Consider the following 19,865-nt stretch of genomic DNA (forward strand, 5'->3'; position numbering starts at 1 on the left):
CACATTATCGAGGTGTTGCTTTATTTAGCGGTTAACTGATAGCATTAGATGGCGCACCTGAATCCATGGACATAGTCACATGTTGACCCGACGGACTGTTGACTTCCTAAGATGAGTTGAGAAGAAAACTAATCTTCCCACACTGGAAGCCGTTCTACAAGCTCATTTACATCAAATCCATGAACATGAATTGGAAAGTGGAGGGTGCCTTGAGATAAGAGTGCCTCCATTTATAAAATGAGGAAAAAAAGGACTCTGCTAGCCACCTCAACCAGAAAAAATTATTTTTGCTTCATTTGGTTTTGCCGAATGTCAAACTTGCCCTTTTTTTTCTGACGTGACTGCAATAGGTTGTCATTTTTCATTAATTTTTCAGAGTCTAAATGATAACTTCCATGAAAATGAATTTGACGTGGTTCTAAGTGGGACGTGTGAAGCTACTTGGTGAAGTCTCGGTTCCGATCTCGCCCCTCAAGCGTCGTCATCGCTCCCCGCCAGGCTGCTGTCGGTGGACTTGGCGTCATCGTCGTCGTCCTCTTTTTGGCCTTCCTGCGTTTTCTCAGGCTGCGGCGTGTTTTTGGGCGGCGCGGTACTGGACGCCTCTGTGGCGCCACCCGGTGGGAGGTTGGGACCCCCGGCCTGCTGCGCCCCCTCCAGGAAAGACGACCAACCTTTCAGGCGCTCTTCCCGTTCACGGCTCGTCTCCTCCACCTTCACACACAAACGAGCTCGTCATCACCGTGACAACTACGAACTGTGTGTCTTCATCGATGAAGAAGCCAATTGTGTATCCCAAGTCACACACACACACCTGATAGTCGGTGGTGCCGTCCCACAGCTCCGCGCTAAGCTGGCGACCTCCGAACCAGCGCCCGTGGAAGGACAGGATACAGGCATCGGCATGCTCCTGCTCCTTGAAGGCCACCGAGGCCACGCCGTCCGGATGCCTCTGCCCGAGCACAACAATGGCTACCAGCTTGCCGTCTCACGCGGCCAATTCGCACGACGGCGCCGGCCACTCACGTCAAACAGGATGACCTTCTTGACCTCGCCGAACTTCTCGCACTCTGAGCGCAGGTCTTCGCGGTATTCGTTCAGAACCAGAGGGTCCTCCTCAAAATCAGTCGGATGAAACATATTCCTGATGATGACGACCTTTTCGTGTCGCTTCCTGGCGTCTCCTTGCTTCTCGGGCCTCCAGTCCAACTGCCTGCTCGGACACAAAGGCGCCACACGTCAACGTCACGATGCCCGGATGCACTGGCATGTAGACGGTGCCCACTTTTGCTGCATCTGCATCTTCTTGCGGTAGTCCTTGTTCTTTTTCTTCTTCTTGCTGGCGTCGTATTGGCCTTTGAGTTGGAAGCGAGCCGCCTCCACGTGCACTTTGTAGCCTCGGATTTCGGACTCGTCCATAAGACGCACGGCCAAGTCCACCGACTCCCTCTGAACACCCACGCGAACACACACTTTTCATCACATTGGTTTCGACGATAGAAACAAATCTCTGGAATGTTCTACTCCATAAAAACAACTTGCACTCAAAAGAATTCAGAGTCCCATTAGAGGATGTAGGCTGACACGACCTTGAGGTAGCAGCAGAGTCCGTCTCCTTTCAGGTTGCCGTCTTTGTCCTTGTACAGTTTGACTTTGTAGTCTTCAGTGATGGGGTCTCTCATGACGATGCCGCACTTGGACATCAGCTCCACAAATTCTTCAGTGCTGGTGTCTGGGGGCAAGCCTGCGCACACGACGGGCCAATCAGGGAAAGAGGACAAAGACAAAATGCGTTAAGCACAAACGGAAAGCGCGTAACCCACCCGACACGTACACGTTGGTGTTCTTGGTGTCCTCCATGTCGAACCAGCCTGAAACACACATTGGACATACCGTCGTGATTAGCATTAGCAACATGCTAACACCATCATCATCATCATCATGGCCTCACCCGGATCTGCTTTCCTCTTTTCTCCTTTGCGCTTGCCGTCTACGCCTGTGCTCGTCTGCTGCTCCGATATCGGCTCTTCTTCAGCCGCCGGCCGCTTTTCCGCTTCTGTGGCAACGGGCCTAGTTGCGGCGGCGGCAGGAGCGGCGGCGTCAGGGTTCCCTTCCTGATTGAAGCCGTAGTTAGCTTGGTACGCTGCCATGAAGTCCTCTGTAATCTGCATACAAGCGCAACATGGTCAATTGGGACTCTCAAGCCACGCCATTTCAGCGTGCGGCCATACTTTGGGGAACCAAGCTTTCTTGTCGTGGTCCCAGTCGTACACTGTGCCGTCGTTGGGGTCCGTGTAAGTGAACGGATTGGAGGCATCGTGGCTTGTCTTACTGTACAGCTCCTGAAGGCGCAGCTGCTCCTCAAACTCCTTGTTGGCCGTGCCGCTCATCTGCGCTCACATCGTCATAATCATCAACAACGGCATTTGACTTAAATCATCGACTATGTCTGTAAATGATCTGTCAGTTACTAATTTATCAATAAATCGGATAAACATGCATGTTAGTTTTCATTTCTTTATTGAAAAAAACAGGACAATCATTCAAATTAAGAGTGCAAACAATGAACAGAAAACAATTACGATTCACTGACTAGTCTAACATTCAATATTCATTCAGTAAAACTGTAATGTAAATGTAAAAATTTCTTATATTTAATTTCAAATATTCTTCTCAATGAATTTAATCTAATTTGCACCACCCTCATTCGATTATTACTTAATTCATTCGTATGTAAACTATTCCAAATGTGCCACAAAGTGCATTAATAGCAATATAACAATATATAAGAGCAGCATATTTGGTCGTAAGCGCAATTCAATGCTCCCTCGCTCTGCGTGTCAACAAACTGAGAAGGACTTTGGGAGTTATTTTGGTGCATGGACGTGTTTTCTATTTTGAACAGCACACGCGCAATTGATGCTAACTTAGCATCACTGCGCTAGCCTTGCCTTTCTGCAGCGTTGGACGTCTGAATGGCGACGAAAAGCTGCGGGCGTCAGCGCAACGAGCTCCTCGTTGGCATTCTTTATGAAACAATACTTTTCGTTATAATTTCTTGACAACTGAAGACGCTGAGCTAATATCTCGTTCGAGGCTTCCTTCACGGTGAGGCTTGAATGAAGCTCTTCCGGCGCAACTGTCCGACTGCGCATGCGTGTCTATTCTAAGACTCGCCTGCTTGATTTGTTGCACTGGCGACCTTGCGTTGACAAAGAGTTACACTTCGAGGCAACGGCCACTCCGCCCGCCCGTTTGGTTCAGGGAAATATATCTATTGCACGCCCAAAGCTAAACAATCGGGCTAGCTTGTAGCCAGGGAGCTAGCCCTGATGGCTAGCCACTAGCTTAGCTTCTCTTTTCGTGGAAGCTGTTGTCACTAGTGTAAATCTGCGGACGATGGCGGAGGCCGGTGGCGGCCTAGATCCGGCCAGCTTGCCCCCGGGGGACCCGCAGCTCATTGCCATGATCGTGGAGCACCTGAAGAACCGAGGGTTGTTCGACGAGTTCCGACGAGACTGCCTGGCGGACGTTGACACCAAGGTAAACCCACTTACGCTAACAAAGACAATATGCTTTCCTCTCAAGACAATTTATTTTCACCACCAATAGTGCAGCACGGTTTAAAATGATCACACTTCTCTTATTCTTTTGGATTGCATCAATTTATTGTTATGGCATTATTTATTCATCTATTTTATTAGTGCCAAAATGGCCACCAAAAAGAAGCTGTGAAAAGCCAACCAGGCTGTTGTTGAATTTGTTGCACAGTCCTAAGTGTCATCATTGTTTCTGCTTGTAGCCGGCCTACCAGAACCTCCGTCAGAAGGTGGACAATTTTGTCACGACACACCTGAGCACTCAGGAATGGAAGCCGTCCATCAACAAGAACCAGATGAGGAACGGACTCAGACAAAGCGTGGTCCAGTAAGTCGCCACCTTTTGCTCTGCCCATCTTCTGCAATTTGTGTGTGTGTGTGTGTGTGTGTGTGTGTGTGTGTGTGTGTGTGTGTGTGTGTGTGTGTGTGTGTGTGTGTGTGTGTGTGTGTGTTTGCTGACCTTGGTTACAATTTGTGTGTGGAGGTCAGGCATGTTGGAGTCAGGGGTTGACCGGATCATCACTCAGGTTGTGGACCCAAAGATGAACCATACCTTTAGACCTCACATCGAGACGGCCATCCATGACTTCATTTCAGGAGAAAAGAAGGATGACAGTGCCGTTGGAGCCTCAGAGCAGCCAGAACCATCTGAGGGACCCAAAACACCTTAGAAGGGAACTAAAGCTCCAGTTTTATTTTCTTGCAAGAATATTTTGTATGCATGTTGTCACATGGGCCAATGGAAATGCGGATTTTGCTTGCTACCAGGCAGGACACGGCGTGTGGATGAGATGATGGTGATGTTAACACGTGCGACAATTTCGCTCTGAACATTCCGTGTTGACTTTCCCTCTCATGGACCCCAAAGCGGGTCATGTGATGGTCACATGCCGTAAACATGTTTGCATTGTGCGTCACACCCACGCACATGCAATCAACTTCATGGAACTGCTCTAACTTCACCTTTGTTTCTGCAAATGATGGGAATTGATTCTCAAAATGAGACATTTTCCAATCCCTTTTTCGATTTCCAAACCACAGTGGTGCCTTGACATATGAGGTCAACTTGTTCCTCCACGACACTTGGAACACGAAATGGTTTTTTTGTAATATTTTCTTTTTTATAAGGAAAATAACACGAATAAAAACCTTGAGGAATAAAAAAATAAAAATAAAAAAAAAAGCGTCAAGAGTTTGTCCATCATTCATTGTGCAGCGGGCAGACGCTGTACTCGCATGACTGAGGGTCAGAGGTCACGGTGCTCAAAGTCAAAACAGTGCTTTGAAGTGAAGATGAACCTTGACCCGCGACAGAAGTACAAGAATACGATAGAGACAGAAAAACAAGAGCGATAACATCTGAAATTTTTGCTTGACCTCGTCGTAAGGCACAACAACAACAACACCACACTCACCAAAACGCCCTCGTCATCTTCCCCAGGTGGTCATCGTGCGTTTTCTGTGGAGCACCATCAGTCTGCTCCTATGGAGTCCTACTAAAAAAAAGTCAGCCGTATATTATAGTCACTGGAGTCCCTCATGGGGAAATTCTACACGGAATGATTAATCATCAATATTAGAGACAGAACTTGCACACAGTCCAGTGCGCGTCACTACTGCTGCTGTGCCATTGGCTGTCGCTCTGGTGACGGCTAGCAGTAGGCCCGTGAGCGCGCGAAGATATATAAAAAGCGCGACCGCTCCAAGCGCAAGGGGAAAAACACACAAGACTCGGAGCTCGGTGGATCCACGGGTGCGGAAGCGCTTGCATGAGCGCAACATGGACAGACATGAGCGGCTGCTGCATTTTTTTCTTCTTGCGGTTCTGCTGCTCCCCGCGAGCCTGCACGTCTGCGCCTCGGAACCCTCCCGTGACGTCACGGATAAGCACGTTCCGAAACGGCGCTTGACTCTGCAGGGCACAGGTAGGCGCTTTTGCGGTTTTTTTTGTTGTTGACTTGTTCTTTAAGCCTAGATTTTTGTTGTTGTTTTTTTTTAGCAATTCTTTCTTCTAGATGAGAGAAATCTGATAACCACAATTCAAATTGTGCTGAATTGGAATAATTGTTTTATTCCATATAGAAACATGAACAAAGACAATGTTGAAGTGGCCATGCAGTAAGTCAGAGTAATATCACGATCAACTATCCGTGCCTCTCAAACTTCACACAAAGTATCACCCAAGAAAGTTGGCTTAAAGGAGAACTATCATGTCAATGCTAAGATGTACCATTTTTGTCCAGTGGACATCCAGAGCTGCCTGGCGACTTCAGGCGAGGCCGGCTGCGAGACCTTTCGATGCTTGGACAACACCTCGTGCAAGATCGACGGCCTGCATCGCATCTGCGTCACGCTGCTCCAGCACGCCGGACGATACGAGGCGCAGGTGATGCAAACACTCGGACCTGCCACTGGATCCCGATGTTGCCGTTGCGTCGCCAACCGTGTGTTTCTCGTGACGATGTGCTGCGTCTCAGGGCAAGTGGAGGGTGAAGGAGTCTCTCCGCTGCTTGTCTTCGGGTCTCCGTCAACGGCTAAGCTGTGCCGGTCGGCGCTGTGCGGCCGTCAAGGATTTGCTCTCGGCGCTGCAGAGGGAATGCTTCGCCAAACACCAGCTGTGTCTCGCAGTTCGGGACCACGAGGACACCCTGGGGAGCTTGGTTCATTTCCACCTGCTTTTCCCGCCGGGGTGAGAACTGTCTCTTTGTTCAGAATCATTCTACCTGAGCTATGTAGTGAGTAGGTCATGCTTTTGGAAAATGTCGTAATTATTGGTGAGTCTAATTAGTGCTCTCAAATCCCAAATAATGTCATAATAACTTGTAAAAAAAAAATCTGGGTTTACAACGAGGTGTTATATGAACTATTTCTGCTCCTGCAGGCCGCACACCGAGCTCATCAACTTCCTGTTGAGGTGCGGTGACGATGTGGGTCCCTGGGTGGCACGCCGCCTCCGAGCGCAATGCCAAGACCACTGGGGGGCGCTGTGCGACAGCCTCGCCGTCACTTGCACCCGCAACCACACCAGCACCGAGCCAACCGTAGCCGGACAACTAACGCCTGATAATGTCACCCGCCATCAATAGTTGTGTTGAGATTTTTAATGACGTTTCAGAACGAACAGAATCTGTGACGTTGAATTCAAACTCTTTAGTTTCCACCCCGCCTGACAATAAGCGCCCACCCGCATCCAGGAAGCAGGAAGTGGTTTTAAAAGTCAAGACACTCTTTCAAACACACACTGAATGTTTTTTGATGCACAATAAACTTTTATCTCCACCAATTAATTTGTTCTTATTGTCTCTGTAAATAGACATGGGACCAGCTTCAATTGTGTTGATCTCATCCTTGAATCTGTCGGATGTTTTTTTTTTCTCACCTATTTTGGAAATTCCGTACTTTGACGCCTGTGCGCGTGCAGGTCACTTAAATGGAAGGCGGTGACGTCATTGGCGGAGCAAATGACTGGCATCGAACCGGAAAAACCAGTTTGGAAACATTCTTGCAGCTGGAAGTGTTCTTAAAGTGATTCACCTGCTTTGTCGTTCCTTCATTTGCGTCGCGATGAACTCCTCGAGGGAGCAACCCCCCGCCTATCGGGATCCGGACTTCTCTGGAGACTTTTCGGAACTAAACTGGCGTCTTCGTCCCAATCCGCGCATGAGCGCCACCGAACAGCTGTATTGCTCCCTCAGTAGGTTACCGTCCAAATCGAGTCGGCGAGGAACCGACAAACCACTGCGCCGAACTGCTTCCTTCTCGGAGACTGAGGATGACGGCCCAGGCGTTCCGGACGCTATTGGCGACTCACGCGTCCACGATGTGTCCGGTTCCGACGGAGCTCCAGATCAGGGGCGCTCCGATTCCCCGATATTGGAGGGGGGCGACACCCCCTTCCAGAGGAGCTACGGGACCCTGCCCGATCTCATTAACAGCGGTAGGCCGCTCAGCAGGCGCAGGACCGTCGGACATGTCAATGACACGGTAGGTAGGCAACGCTGGCAATACATTATGGTCTTTGTTGACGTGAACGTCAAAAGGGTCCTGGGAATTTTGTTGTATTCTAAAAGTGCTCTGGTTGAATGAAATTATGAGTTCAGCGACCCATGTCTTGGTGTCGATGGGAAATAGTTAAATTAAAATCAGTATATTATAAATCTGACTGATTTGTTGCAGCTGAAAGAGGTGCGTCGGGAGGTGGAGCTGTCCCGAAGGCGTAGCATGAAGCTCAAGGCCCAAGTAGACAAACTCCAGGAGAGCCGACACGGACCCAAATGGAGTCAAGACCAAGAGCGGGTAAGTCCTCACACGAGACGGAGCGAGGAAACATCTTTAACGTGCGTGGCCACCTTTTTAGGTGACAGAGGAGGTGCTGTCCATCTTGCGGCTGATGCAGCTGATGGGAGAGGACTCGGGGTCTCGCTCCCCTGAGCCGCTTCCCTCCGGCGAAAACCGCCTGGACGCCGCCCTCGCCCAGCTGCAGGACATTGCCCGCAAAATGGCCGTCAGGGGCATCGCTAAAAAGGTTGTTATGCTTTTATTATGCTGCTTGACTCACTTTGACGTCTACTTGCACAATTGGGACCTCAACTAAGTCACATTGGCTTTGTTGGGGTGTCAAAGTTGCGTCCTCGACGGCCGCTATCCTGCATGCTTGAGATGTTCCACCTCCTCCAGCACAGCCGATTCTAATAATCAGGTTCTTGCAAAGGTTGAGCTGACCTTTTGAATTAGGTGTGTTGGAGGAGAGAAACATCCCAAACATGGATGCCAGTGGAGGCATCAGATTAGGCAGCCTTTTGACCTTTAATATTTAAGTGGCCCTTACGAAAGCAAAACCTGAAAAGGCTTCGATGGGCAGATCTTAAGTGAGTGCACAGGAATGTTGGCGGGCCTCCTTCTGGTTTGTTGCAATGTGGACCGACAAGTTCCAGTTTAAATGTTGTTTTCAAGTGTGAGTGATCTATGTGTGCATTGAGGGGGACCTCGCGTGAGAGATGAAAAGGTAATAAAGTGACTTAAGTAACGCCTGGCCGTGCCTTCAGGACTCCAAGTCGACGGGAGGAAGCGGCTCGGCGGACAGCGCCCTGCTGCAACAGGCGCTGAGGGATCGAGACGACGCTATCGAGAAGTGAGTGGCCCGAGCGGACGCTCGTCCTTCGCTTTGCGCGGCAGCTAACGTGCGCTGCGCCGTTTGCGGCAGGAAGAAAGCCATGGAGGCGGAGCTTCTGCGCAGTAAGTCGGAGATGATGCTGCTCAACAACCAGCTGCTGGAGGCCGCGCAGAAACGCTTGGAGCTCTCGCTGGAGCTGGAGGCCTGGAAGGTGAGTCGCCAAACCCGTTTGCATCAAACCCGCCCTTGGTCTCAGAGCCACGGGTAAAATTGAAGAACTTCACGCGTTGCCAAAAGCTAAACAAAAAAAAAAAACTGATACCTTTTTGTTTAGCACGCTCATTTAGTTGTTGGGCTGTTAAAGACACGCCCGGCGACGCAAGGCGTGACGGAAAATGGGAACTCGCCTAAGTACAGAATCCTGTGTCTCCACGCTGAATGTGCAAAAGGGCGCTCTGGCTGAAGATTGCCCGTTCCTTATTTGGGCTCCAACTTTTCTACTTTGTTCAGGACGATGTGCAGCTTCTACTGCACCAGCAACTGCTGCTACAGCAGCAGGTGGATCAGAGCCAGAAGAAGCCCTCACGCATGGGCATCCTGAGGAGGAACAAGCCACCAGTGCAACGGCCTGCCAACTTCCCAGTGGCGCCCGCACCCTCCTCGCCCACCTCCCCCACCCAGAACTTCTTCAGCCGCCCTCAGCTGTCGCCCACCTCGCCCGCCCAGGCCACCTCCAGTTGGAGGAAGTGGAATAAAGGGGGGCGACCCTCAGTGGAGGCGCTCCAGCGCCGGGAAGACGACGGCTTCCAGGTGGTCTCGCTCGACTGACGCGCAAACAAAAACATCACGGCCACATGGAAACCCATCTGATTTTATTCCACGGGCATAATAAGCAACACATGAACAATATTTGATAACATGAGAAGGACAACAACATTACAACATTAATCTCTCTCTCTTTCTAGATTTGTGTGATTGCTTGCTTTGGTTATGGCTTTGTAAATAAATAATGCCAGTCACCGCATTCACGCTCATTCACCTTGACCACATTCTTACAATAGATATATAATAAATTAGACTTATATATATATATATATATATATATATAGTTGACGACAAAAAAGCATCCACTTACTCATCATCTCCATGGAAACGACTCTTGTAGTGTTAAATTCTATTAAGTGGCAGCGTACACATGATTATCAGCTCGTAAACACGTCACCGGAACATACACATGTAAAGTTGGGTAGAACAGTACGAGCCTTCACACAGCATGAATTTCACGTGTTCGGGTTAACAAGCAGAAACAACCTTCATCAAAATATCTCAGTCAGCCCGCCCTACTTTTGTCTGGTTTTCAAATAAAACAGTATATTATTAAAAAAAAAAAAAAAAAAAAAGGCAGTCTTATAATACCCCACTGTATTACACTTTACGCAACATTGCAGATTTTTGTAAAGCCTTTTTACAGTATCGTGTATGGTCAAGTTCCAATTTAGAGTTGCGCCCTTTCAGTGTAGTACCGCAATATGCCACAACTTGCCTGGCAGCACTGAGCCCACCGCAGCGTCCTCACTTAACATGAAAAAGAGGAACAGATAATGCTAATGCGCGACTCATTTGCGTTTCTCGTTCCGTTAAACTGGGACTGGCTTTAGGAAGCAGGGTCAGAGTGTCTTCTCCTTTTCATTTCCTCAAAGTGATGTTCTACAATAAGTCACCCCTTTCTCCCACTTTGCATGGTAGCGTCCGGTACAGGATAAGTAGGAGCCGGCAGCCCAACCAACCTTATTGTGGGGGGTCTAGGACCGCAGGAAGGAAACGACGGAGCTGATGAAGTCCAAAGGTTTGTCAGCGTGGATCCAATGACCAGCGTCAGGGATGTACTGGATGTCGGCGCACGGGAACAGCCTCTGGATTTCCGGGTAGTCGTCAGAGCTGGGGGGGGGGGCACACGCGACAAAGCTATCGGACTGGATACTCATTAGAGGAAGGATGAGAAAGTGAGCGAGAGAAAAAGAGAGAGCTTGAGACCGAAAGAGAGGAGCAGAAAGAGAGACAACTCGAGACACACGTCCCACCTGATGTAGGCAGAAGAGGCTCCGCCCAGAAAGAGGGTGGGGCCGTTGTAGGCGGAGCTAAAGGCGGGGAAGCCCATGATGTCGTGGAGGTGAGCCGAGATGGCGTCCAGGTTAAGCCGCCAGGCGTAGCGGCCATTGCGCTCCACCAGGTTGCTGAGCAGGAACTGACGCACCGAGCGCTCCTGAAAGACAAAATGGCCGTCCGGTAAGAACCAATCGCCACGCAGATTACGGCGTGGAGCTCTGACCTTGACGATGCGTCGTAGCTGGTCCTCGGCCATGCGTCTGGCGGTGGAGCGCGGCAGCTCGCCAGAGACGTCCACGTCCCGCATGGCGTCAATGTACTTGTGAAGGTCGTTTCCGGCGATGCTCGGGGCAGGGCTGACGTCCACCACCACCAGCCGCTCCACCAGTGCCGGCTGGCCAGTGAGGAAGAGCGGCGTGGAGACAAAGAGTCGTCAGTGGGTTTTTTTTCACACCCTAACGAGCTGAAGAAAAGACCGGGAGGCCCAAACAAATCTGCGAGAATTGACACCTTCGTGAGGGCGAAGGTCATGGCTGTCTTCCCGCCCATACTGTGTCCGATCAGGATGCACTTGTCGATGTGCAGCTGAGCCAGAAGATGCGACAGGTCGCCGCTCATGGCCTCGTAGGTCAGCTGGGGATCATGGGGGCTGTTGCCGTGGTTACGGGAGTCAACGGTCAGCACCTGACTGGACAAAAGGACAGTGAGGACACATGGACCAAACACCAAAACAACCACAGATGTGTACATGCATTTTCCCGAGGCATCGTTTTTCATGCGCGTCTGCACGCTTACCTTTCGACCCGTCCGCTGCACCAGTGACTTGGCGATGGATTGAAAGTTGGATTTGCTCCCAAACAATCCGTGCAGGAAGACCAGCGGCGCGGCGCTCTCTCCTTTCCCGTCAAACACGTCATACGTCAGGTTGAGAGGGCTGCAACAAGAAAACGCTTAAAATCACGCTTGACATGGCGCACAAGTTAACAGTACAGGGAATAACAGTACAACTGTACGTCATTGACGTAAAGCTTGAAACATTTTGGATGCCATGGCGGAATGTATTACTTTAGATGAGATAAAACTGATTGGCAACCCGCGAGGGGAGTCATCCTTGTTGTTTGTAAAAAACGAAACATGACAAATGCCTTCACAGACACAAGGTGTTAGCGGGTGTAGCTAGTTGGGTAAGGCTAGGTGCTAGCCGGCCAGCTAAGCGGCTAACTAGCTTGTTGAGTATAGCGGGTGACACGCGCAGCCCATAGCCGACTGTTACCTGGTGCTGGCCGAGCTGGTGTTCTTCCGTCCGGACGGCACTCGGCACGGCGTCCAGAGTCCGTTACAGCTCGGAAGCAGAAGCGTTCGTTGGACCAAACGACACAGGGAGTTCATGATGCTAGCGGCGGCGGTGTATGGCAAGCGGATGTGATCATACTACACCTATTCGCGTTTATTTTGAAGGAGCGTTCGGAATCCCGTTTTTTTTTTTTTTATGCCAAGCGGTGTTTGTTTTGTTTTGAAAAACCGCCCAACAGCTTCCGGAACGCAGACAAAGTGAAGAACGCACAGGTGCCTTGACAAATATTTATGGAGGTAGATTGGGGTCAAATGTTTTATTTTTGGGGAAAAAAACAACCTTATACTTGAAAAAATAAAATTTGAAACTGAAAATAAACGTGCTTAAATCAATTCAATTTCGGCATTGAAAGAAAGCGCGCTTGACGTGTATGATCACGTGACTTGAACACGTATTGCGGATTGGTGTAGTTTGTCCAAGTGGGATTGCCGTTGTATTTTGCTGCAGCTCCACTTCCGTATGTTCGGGTAAGTGTTCATCGACTGCAAACATCTCTTGATTTGAATTCAGAGAAGGCTGATCCAGCCTCTCCTGCCATGCGATTACTGATATGAGTCTGTGTTAAGACAAAATCCATGGTAAGTAGAGTGCAATGATGATGAAATTGCGAGTAAATGGTACAGAATAGCTTCATCAAGGAGCGTCACTGGGTTCGGGACACTTCTACAAAGTGAAAGTACATAGGCCTACATGTCAAATAAGCTTTCAACTCTGATGTACTATTTTAATCGGTTTTGCTCACACGCTTAGAGAAAAATGACAATTCCGGTCATAAAACAAGGTTTTCTCTTTTCCTGTTATGGAATGTAAAACATAGCTTTAAAAAAACCCGGAAAAGCAATGTATTAGTGTATTTCACCAAAATGATTCTCAAGAGCAAAAATGTACTTTTAAAGATTTTTTAAAACACTCAAGTACACATAACTAGCCAAACTCCCTCTTTAATTCTAACTAAATATCTATATATATATTCTCACCTTTTGTTGTTTCCAGGTCATGTCTCAGAAGGAGCTGAAAGAAGCATTTGTCAGTAATCTCAATGGGACCAATTTACAGGAAGTGGTTGTGGGCTCATTAGTCACACCACTATGCATCCTCCAGCGAGGGCTCATTCTGATCCTCTACCATCAAGCTAAAGGGACTCTACCTCTGCCATTTCCACAAGTTTCTCACTTGCTTCTCGATTTTTCTGTCGTGGTCCTCCCCCTCGTCCTGTCATGCACCATCCTGAGCGACCATCTCCTTCAAGTGGTCTTGAGTTTTGCCTTTGTTTTGTTATGTGTGCTTTTTTACCTCTACCGCAGTAATCGGCAAACCTCTCTCAACGTGTTCCTCAATAGGACTGTTCATTTTAAACAGGTTCCCTTTGTGACCATCTTTAGAGTGATGGTGAATGTGCAAACAGCTATCAGTATTTTGGCTGTTGACTTTAGAGTCTTCCCAAGGCGGTATGCCAAGGCAGAAACCTATGGAACAGGTGTTATGGATTTTGGTGTTGGAACATTCATCTTTGCAAACGGTCTGGTGTGTCCAGAAGCACGTGGCAAAAATGTTTACGGATCCAAGATGAAACATATTGGCAAGCAGCTTCTGTCCGCGTGGCCCCTGATTGTTCTCGGTGCAGCACGACTTATCGCCGTCAAAATGAGCGACTACCATGAACATGTGACTGAATATGGTGTCCACTGGAATTTTTTCTTCACGGTAGCCCTTGTCAAGGTTCTGACATCCATGCTTTTGGTTGTTATACCTGCAAGACACTCGTGGCTCTTTGCTCTTGTCATAAGTGTCGTTTATCAATTTGCTCTGGAGACAACAGGACTCAAGGCTTTCATCCTACACAATAATAACAGAGGGAAGGACTTCCTGCATGCTAACAAGGAGGGCATATTCTCCATAGCAGGTTATGTTGCCATCTACATGGCAGGGATCCAGGTAGGATGCTACATCATGCAGCCAAGACTCCATGTCAGAGATTGGCTCAAAGCAGTTTTGAACCTCCTAATGGGAACTCTCACTCTATTTGCTGCTTTGTGCATGTGTCAGACTTTAGTGGAGCCAGTGTCTCGCCGCTTAGCTAATCTGACTTTTTGTCTCTGGAGTGTTGCTCAATCTCTCCTTTTTGTATCATGTCTTGGTTTAGTTGATTTGATTGTACTGTTTGCCAAAATAACATCAGGCTGTCAATTTGTACCATCATCATGGAACTTGTATTCAGGGCCCCAGAAAAAGAAAGATGAGATGGAAGGATTGTGCCTTTTTCAAGCCATCAGCAGGAATCAGTTGTTATTTTTTCTGCTCTCAAATGTTTTGACAGGAGTGACCAACGCCTTAATCAACACACTTAATTGCAGTGATTTATTTTCTGTCTACGTCCTGCTGTCTTACATGCTTACAAACTGTGCCGTTGTATATGTTTTGCATCTCTGTGGAATTACAATAAAATGTTGGTAATTTCCTTTTCTATTGATGTCAGTCATGTTAATATAGAAAATGTATTTTGCGAAAAAGTAATGGCCTGTACCATTGCTGGAGGACGATATAGAGGTCAGGATTCTTTGACTAGCAGTAATGCTGTTAGCTATAGCTATCACTACATATATAGCCCTTATGTATGTACAGCTCTTGTCAATGCTATATTAGGCTAAATATTCAAACTTGTAATATGTATATCTAGTCGTCTATTTACGACACAGCACAGCTTGTCCTCATTTTGATGGACTGAGGCAGTCGAACCAGTAGGGGGCACGATTGCAAGAATTCTCTTTCGGACTGTAACGTTAAATATATATAGGTCAGAATAATTTCCTGTCCCGACCGTGGAGGCGTCCACCCCAGTGGAGAGTCCACCGGAAGCGACTTCACGGTGGCGGCCTCCGGCCAGGTGCATCGCTCTCTGCTCGGATCACGGACATATATAGAATGGACTAACTATAGGCCCCTCGCGGCTGAAGCCAGGCGGAAGCCATCTTACGTTGCCACGGGTCTCTGTTAGTGGTAAGGAGCACCACTCCAAGAACAAACAGTTTTCATTAACTATCTCAGTATCGTGAACTTTAAATTTGTCCAGATGGCCTTTGCTTTTATTACATTGGTGCTGGTTCTTACATGATGCAGACGAATATTTAAGCAGTACTCAGAGATAATAAAGATAAATTCTAAAATAAATTCTTACCGATTAAATGTGCATGCAGCGCTTTCCCCAGAATTATTGGTTCAACTGCATGCGGTAGACCGTGTGATTTTCGCCCAGGAAAGGAACCAGTGAGGAATGTAGGCATCGGGATTGGTAACGTAAGATGGCCGCTGGTGGCTTCAATCCTCCCGACGGCCGCCAAAGATCCAGTCTATATATGTCCATGTTAAAGAGGCGTTCCCCTCGCCCCACCTCTGAGAGGAATTGGGAACATCCGACTTTTGAAAGCAACTCGAACGCAGCATCAACTCATTGGGAAGCCGCGCTTACTCAGTCGTGCTTAAAAGTAAGTCTGTAAAAGCGGGTGAGTTCAAACTATAGGTGTCTTCCGTCAAATGACAACTTATTAACAAAAGCAAAAAAACAATTCACTGTGCGAACCGTTTAACAAAACGAGGCTGACAGAAAAAAAATGTCCGTCTTTACGGTTGAATTTACTTTAGCGAGCTTTTATGCTAGCGGTGCGACTAGCAAAGCTAACAAGTGGGGTTGCCAGGTTTTCTCGCGTCTACCGGTTACAAACAACAATAACAGAGCAAGTGATCGTAATACACACTTTTGTGCTTCAGCTATTCAAATTCTCAACGTATAACTACCATACGGGACGATTGTTACCTCCGCGTGTCAACGATCGTCTTTCGTGATCAGCTGCTCTAACGTTAGCATGACGTCGCCTCGTAAGATGCACCCGAGTATCTTTTCCATGACATTATTGCACTTAACGCTTAAAAAAAAAAATACTTACAGACTCAAATAATCTACATTCAATCGGGCCAGCTCCCTTCTTGGTTATTCAGCTAACTACTGCTTAAAGTGCTTAACACCAAATGTAGGTCAAGCCAAGCGTAAGTTGTTGACAGCATTGTCAGCGTTAGTTTGTCAGTTGTCTCGGTTTTCTAAGAAAACGCAAATATTAGCAAAGGAAACACAATAGGTTTGCCCTATTTCTATTTACTGGATCTTTCACGTGAAACCTGCAGGTGAGCTGTATTTGAAGGTGAGGGGAAAACATCATGGCAAGTCTGGTAGCTGTATGCAAAGAAAGTGAAGAAGACTACTCCTTTCTTACCGGACAGATTCCTCTCTTTATCGATGACTCGTTGACGGTAGGTCACCTTGGATGTGTCTGTGGCTCACACTATAAACTACTAGATTAACCAGAGGATGGGGTGTAGTTGACCGATTTATCAAACTTATTCTTGGAAGGGTGGCGGAGCATATTTTTATTTAACTTGGATTTGTAGCAATACAGGATAAAATCGATTTACTGTTAGTAGCTCATTTGGGAGAGTTATGATAATTACATTTGTCAAATGCTTTAATGTTGTGAGTTTCTTATCAGGTCTAATAAAATACTTTGTGTTTGGAGTTTTAAGATCTTTCTGTTGTTGACAGATGGTGATGGAATTTTCTGATCGTATCATGGACGTAGACAAAAGAGTAATTAGTAGTTCCCATTGGAAACAATTCACAGAGGTTGGTACATCAGGAATATCCCTTCTCCCCTAGCATTTCTTACTAAACAGAAATATGGTCCCTCTGCCATTAGGGTCACTCCAAATTGAAGCAACAGGACTTGACTGCGGCCTTGTCAGTGGTGTCCACACAAGTGTACAAAGCATTGTCCCAAATGGTGCCATGCGTGGGCTGCAGACGCAGTGTGGAGCGGCTCTTCTGCCATTTAGTGGAATCGGGCACCCCAGCCTTGGAGCCGCTTACGTTGAAGCCTACGGGTGTGCTGTCTGTCACCAAGGCTTGTTTAGCGGACGTAAGGAAGCTGTACAGCCTCCTCTACATCCAAGGGTAAGAAATTGTTGAAGTCTGCTGGAATATGAATTTGTTTTTAATTTCCTTTGTTTTTTTTTTATATAAACAGGTCAAAGTTGAATGCTGTAATTGATGCCATTCCCAAAAGTAAAAAGAGCACCCGGTGCCAGATGCATTCCTTGGACACAAACAAACTCAGACCTGTAGGGTAAGGACTTTTTAGATTGTGTTTTTGTTGTTGTTGTTTTTTAAATAGTGTTGTGTTCGCTTCCAGGGGAATCTGGATGGACGTGTGGGAGCAGATGTCCAAGGAGTGCAGGGATGAGGTGGTACTTATCGATTGCGCCTGTCTTTTAGAGAAACTGGAGACCCACTTGCAAAAACATGGGTAATGTTTGACTTGACACCATGTGAGTTTCAAAGTTGCACAATTTTTATTCAGGTCCTTTTTTTGTCTTTTAGGTTGTGCACCGACTGTAAGACCAAAGTCATGCGGGCATACGATATCTTGATTGGGGAAGTGGACAGCAGTGAGGAGAAAGAATACTGCGCCGGGCTGTATGAGGGACTGTGTTGTTGCCCTTGTGAGCATCACATCCAGGTGTGCAACGAGACCGATTTCATCGCCCGCCTTCTTAGCCGGGCCGAACTTGAGTTTGCAGGAGGATCTGAGTAAGTGAAAGTTACTTGGCTTACAGTGTGCGAACTTTCTTTTGAGCCATTTGGTCTTTTTATTATAGGAGGAGACATGCCAAGACCATCGATAATGCGCAGGAAGAAGTGCTGACATGTTTAGCCAGTCTTCTCTATGAGCGGCTGCATAAGATTTGGCAGAAACTACGAGCAGAGGAGCAGACCTTCCAGATATTGTTCCACGTGGGCATTGATGAGTTGCGCAAAAATTTTGAGGTACTTGCTTTGTGTGTGTCGCGTCAAGCTGACAAAATGCAACGCATTCCTAACACGGGGAAAAAACATTATGTCCGTAGACGGCAGTGGAGAAGATGCAGGGGATCACTCGACTTGAGCAGTTTGTGGAGGAGCTGTCGGAGAAAGAGAGAGCGAAGCAGCTCAAGCAAGAGAAAAAGAGGCAAAAGCGGAAAAATCGTACCAGAAACAGGTTGGATCAGGAAACGGCGATCAAGGAAAAGTACGAGGAGGTAAGAGATGATAAAATTGGCTGGAGTAGCACAGCAAGTGCCCAATTTAAAAAAATAAATAAATTGAGATACTTTTCTCTTTGTTACAGGGGTCTCTCGAGTCTAAGGAGGGTAGTTGTACTGCCTGTGGGAGCAACGATAAGGGCGAGAACATTCCTCCGAATGTATGCACAACCTTTAGTTGTCCGGACAAACAAGATCCACATAAGACAACCACTAACCAGCCCAAACTTACATTAACAAGTAAAGGAGGGAAGCAAGTTTGCATTTTTCATCCTTTTTCCGTTTCCACTGCGAGCGATTGTGGCTACGCAAGCATGGAGGGCAGTGAGATCGGGTCACGAGAAGGTTCTGATATTTCCTGCTCCGAAGGACTCTGCAACCACGACGAAGCAGGTCAGATATGAACACACCAAACAAAAAAAAACAAAAAAAGGTATTGCGACTGAACAATTTTTCTTTTTTTTTTTTGTAATTGCATTTCCATCACTTAAGGTGAGTCCAATGAACTCGAGTATGCTGAAGACAAAGAGGAGGAAGAGGAGGCAACAGACAGCTGTGTAGACTGCTGGCCACACTCTGAGGGAAAGTCACAATGCAAGAGTAAAAAGAAGAAAAGAAAAGCAAATAAAGCGGTAAGCGTGGTCGAATGGATTCCGAGGCTTCAGTTCATTTTATTTGAGCCACTGTACCCAAACCAAAGTGTGTGAACTGTCGCCAGGGGCACACAGACGATAGTCACAGTGCGACACCATCCGACGTTAGCCAAACCAAAGGTCTGAAGTCCTCCTCATGTGTTAAGAAGAGTTTTGCACAATTACCGTGGGCACGACACGGAAACAACCTTGAGTCCAGACCATTCGAGGCCAACATGGGTCTAGTGGACTTCCTGGTAATGTGACAGTCATCTAACTAGATCTCCGATTGGCCCAGCGTTGTACTCAGGTTGGTCTTTTCTTGCAGGATGATTCCGAAGTCATTTCAGATGAAGAGAATGGTCTCACGCAGGATGAAATCCAAGCATTTGTAGACAGACATCGGTTGTTCTACAGCAACCGTCACAAGTATCGACAGCTCCTGAAAGAGAAATTTACCAACTATTGCTGCGCAAGTGACCAAAGACTGTCTGAGGCAAGTGGTTTGTGAAAGTAAACACTTGTTACATCTCAAAAGAAAATCATGGTGACCACTCCTAGTGCAAATTCAGAAGATATAATTTTTGGGGATTGATTCTTGGTCAATTTTAATGAATGTGATTTGGTGTCTCATCTCAAGTCTTTACTTAGATGATCTGATTTTGATTTTCCCCCAAACCTCGTACCTTGATTGTCATTGACCAAGTCCTGTGACTTGGTGGTGCTTGTAACAACGCTTTTGGATAAGAGCACAGTGGGAAATGGAAATCTATTGTTGTGAGCTGTAAAAAGGATTGTGTTGCAGGAGTCTCGAGATGTTCTCTTAGGTGACACTTCAGCATGGTGACAAAGGGTGCACCCTAAAAGTGTATGAAAATCAATTCTTAAAAAAAAAAAAAAAAAAAAGGCTCTACATTGAATTGAAATGAAAAGAAATG

At 47.3% G+C, this 19,865-nt stretch overlaps 7 protein-coding genes across 9 annotated transcripts; 5 read left to right on the forward strand and 2 right to left on the reverse strand.

Moving 5' to 3' along the window:
- Window positions 1-3: 3 nt before the first annotated feature.
- Window positions 4-3,156, reverse strand: htatsf1 (HIV-1 Tat specific factor 1). The gene is made up of 9 exons (XM_085935240.1): window positions 2,949-3,156; window positions 2,229-2,387; window positions 1,949-2,162; window positions 1,821-1,868; window positions 1,587-1,741; window positions 1,283-1,446; window positions 1,024-1,210; window positions 812-949; window positions 4-711 (listed from the first exon to the last, which is right to left on the reverse strand). Exons 1-9 carry the CDS (start codon window positions 3,150-3,152, stop codon window positions 472-474), a joined length of 1,509 nt encoding a protein of 502 aa, XP_085791366.1. The 5' UTR covers window positions 3,153-3,156; the 3' UTR covers window positions 4-471.
- A 20-nt stretch (window positions 3,157-3,176) lies between these two features.
- Window positions 3,177-4,779, forward strand: bod1 (biorientation of chromosomes in cell division 1). The gene is made up of 3 exons (XM_085935259.1): window positions 3,177-3,540; window positions 3,800-3,924; window positions 4,081-4,779. The coding sequence occupies exons 1-3, from the start codon at window positions 3,397-3,399 to the stop codon at window positions 4,265-4,267; spliced, it is 456 nt and encodes a 151-aa protein (XP_085791385.1). The 5' UTR covers window positions 3,177-3,396; the 3' UTR covers window positions 4,268-4,779.
- Window positions 4,780-5,298: 519 nt separating this feature from the next.
- LOC147043225 (stanniocalcin-2-like) lies at window positions 5,299-6,873 on the forward strand. The gene is made up of 4 exons (XM_085935261.1): window positions 5,299-5,521; window positions 5,840-5,982; window positions 6,074-6,285; window positions 6,478-6,873. The coding sequence occupies exons 1-4, from the start codon at window positions 5,377-5,379 to the stop codon at window positions 6,680-6,682; spliced, it is 705 nt and encodes a 234-aa protein (XP_085791387.1). The 5' UTR covers window positions 5,299-5,376; the 3' UTR covers window positions 6,683-6,873.
- Window positions 6,874-7,042: 169 nt separating this feature from the next.
- Window positions 7,043-9,733, forward strand: bicdl2l (bicaudal-D-related protein 2-like). Its single transcript, XM_085935249.1, has 6 exons — window positions 7,043-7,580; window positions 7,773-7,892; window positions 7,954-8,121; window positions 8,642-8,727; window positions 8,800-8,920; window positions 9,220-9,733. Exons 1-6 carry the CDS (start codon window positions 7,161-7,163, stop codon window positions 9,535-9,537), a joined length of 1,233 nt encoding a protein of 410 aa, XP_085791375.1. The 5' UTR covers window positions 7,043-7,160; the 3' UTR covers window positions 9,538-9,733.
- A 362-nt stretch (window positions 9,734-10,095) lies between these two features.
- abhd11 (abhydrolase domain containing 11) lies at window positions 10,096-12,280 on the reverse strand. Of its 2 annotated transcripts, none has more exons than XM_085935253.1 (6): window positions 12,089-12,280; window positions 11,611-11,749; window positions 11,326-11,499; window positions 11,039-11,209; window positions 10,791-10,972; window positions 10,096-10,647 (listed from the first exon to the last, which is right to left on the reverse strand). In XM_085935253.1, the coding sequence occupies exons 1-6, from the start codon at window positions 12,202-12,204 to the stop codon at window positions 10,512-10,514; spliced, it is 918 nt and encodes a 305-aa protein (XP_085791379.1). In that variant the 5' UTR covers window positions 12,205-12,280; the 3' UTR covers window positions 10,096-10,511. The 2 variants fall into 2 exon arrangements, with proteins under 2 accessions (XP_085791379.1, XP_085791380.1); XM_085935254.1 differs by having other exon boundaries at window positions 11,326-11,503; window positions 12,089-12,256.
- Window positions 12,281-12,604: 324 nt separating this feature from the next.
- pigw (phosphatidylinositol glycan anchor biosynthesis, class W) lies at window positions 12,605-14,632 on the forward strand. 2 transcript variants are annotated; one of them, XM_085935243.1, is made up of 2 exons: window positions 12,605-12,636; window positions 13,163-14,632. In XM_085935243.1, the coding sequence occupies exon 2, from the start codon at window positions 13,166-13,168 to the stop codon at window positions 14,621-14,623; it is 1,458 nt and encodes a 485-aa protein (XP_085791369.1). In that variant the 5' UTR covers window positions 12,605-12,636; window positions 13,163-13,165; the 3' UTR covers window positions 14,624-14,632. The 2 variants fall into 2 exon arrangements, with proteins under 2 accessions (XP_085791369.1, XP_085791368.1); XM_085935242.1 differs by having other exon boundaries at window positions 12,626-12,747.
- An 867-nt stretch (window positions 14,633-15,499) lies between these two features.
- On the forward strand, window positions 15,500-19,836 carry ggnbp2 (gametogenetin binding protein 2). Its single transcript, XM_085935236.1, has 13 exons — window positions 15,500-15,651; window positions 16,346-16,471; window positions 16,761-16,841; window positions 16,915-17,168; window positions 17,242-17,340; window positions 17,407-17,520; window positions 17,595-17,804; window positions 17,873-18,041; window positions 18,122-18,292; window positions 18,382-18,688; window positions 18,788-18,927; window positions 19,014-19,184; window positions 19,256-19,836. The coding sequence occupies exons 2-13, from the start codon at window positions 16,379-16,381 to the stop codon at window positions 19,436-19,438; spliced, it is 1,992 nt and encodes a 663-aa protein (XP_085791362.1). The 5' UTR covers window positions 15,500-15,651; window positions 16,346-16,378; the 3' UTR covers window positions 19,439-19,836.
- Window positions 19,837-19,865: the final 29 nt, after the last annotated feature.

Source organism: Syngnathus leptorhynchus, chromosome 17 (genome assembly GCF_054491065.1).
Source record: "Syngnathus leptorhynchus isolate UIUO chromosome 17, UIUO_Slep, whole genome shotgun sequence".
Lineage (NCBI taxonomy): Eukaryota > Metazoa > Chordata > Actinopteri > Syngnathiformes > Syngnathidae > Syngnathus > Syngnathus leptorhynchus.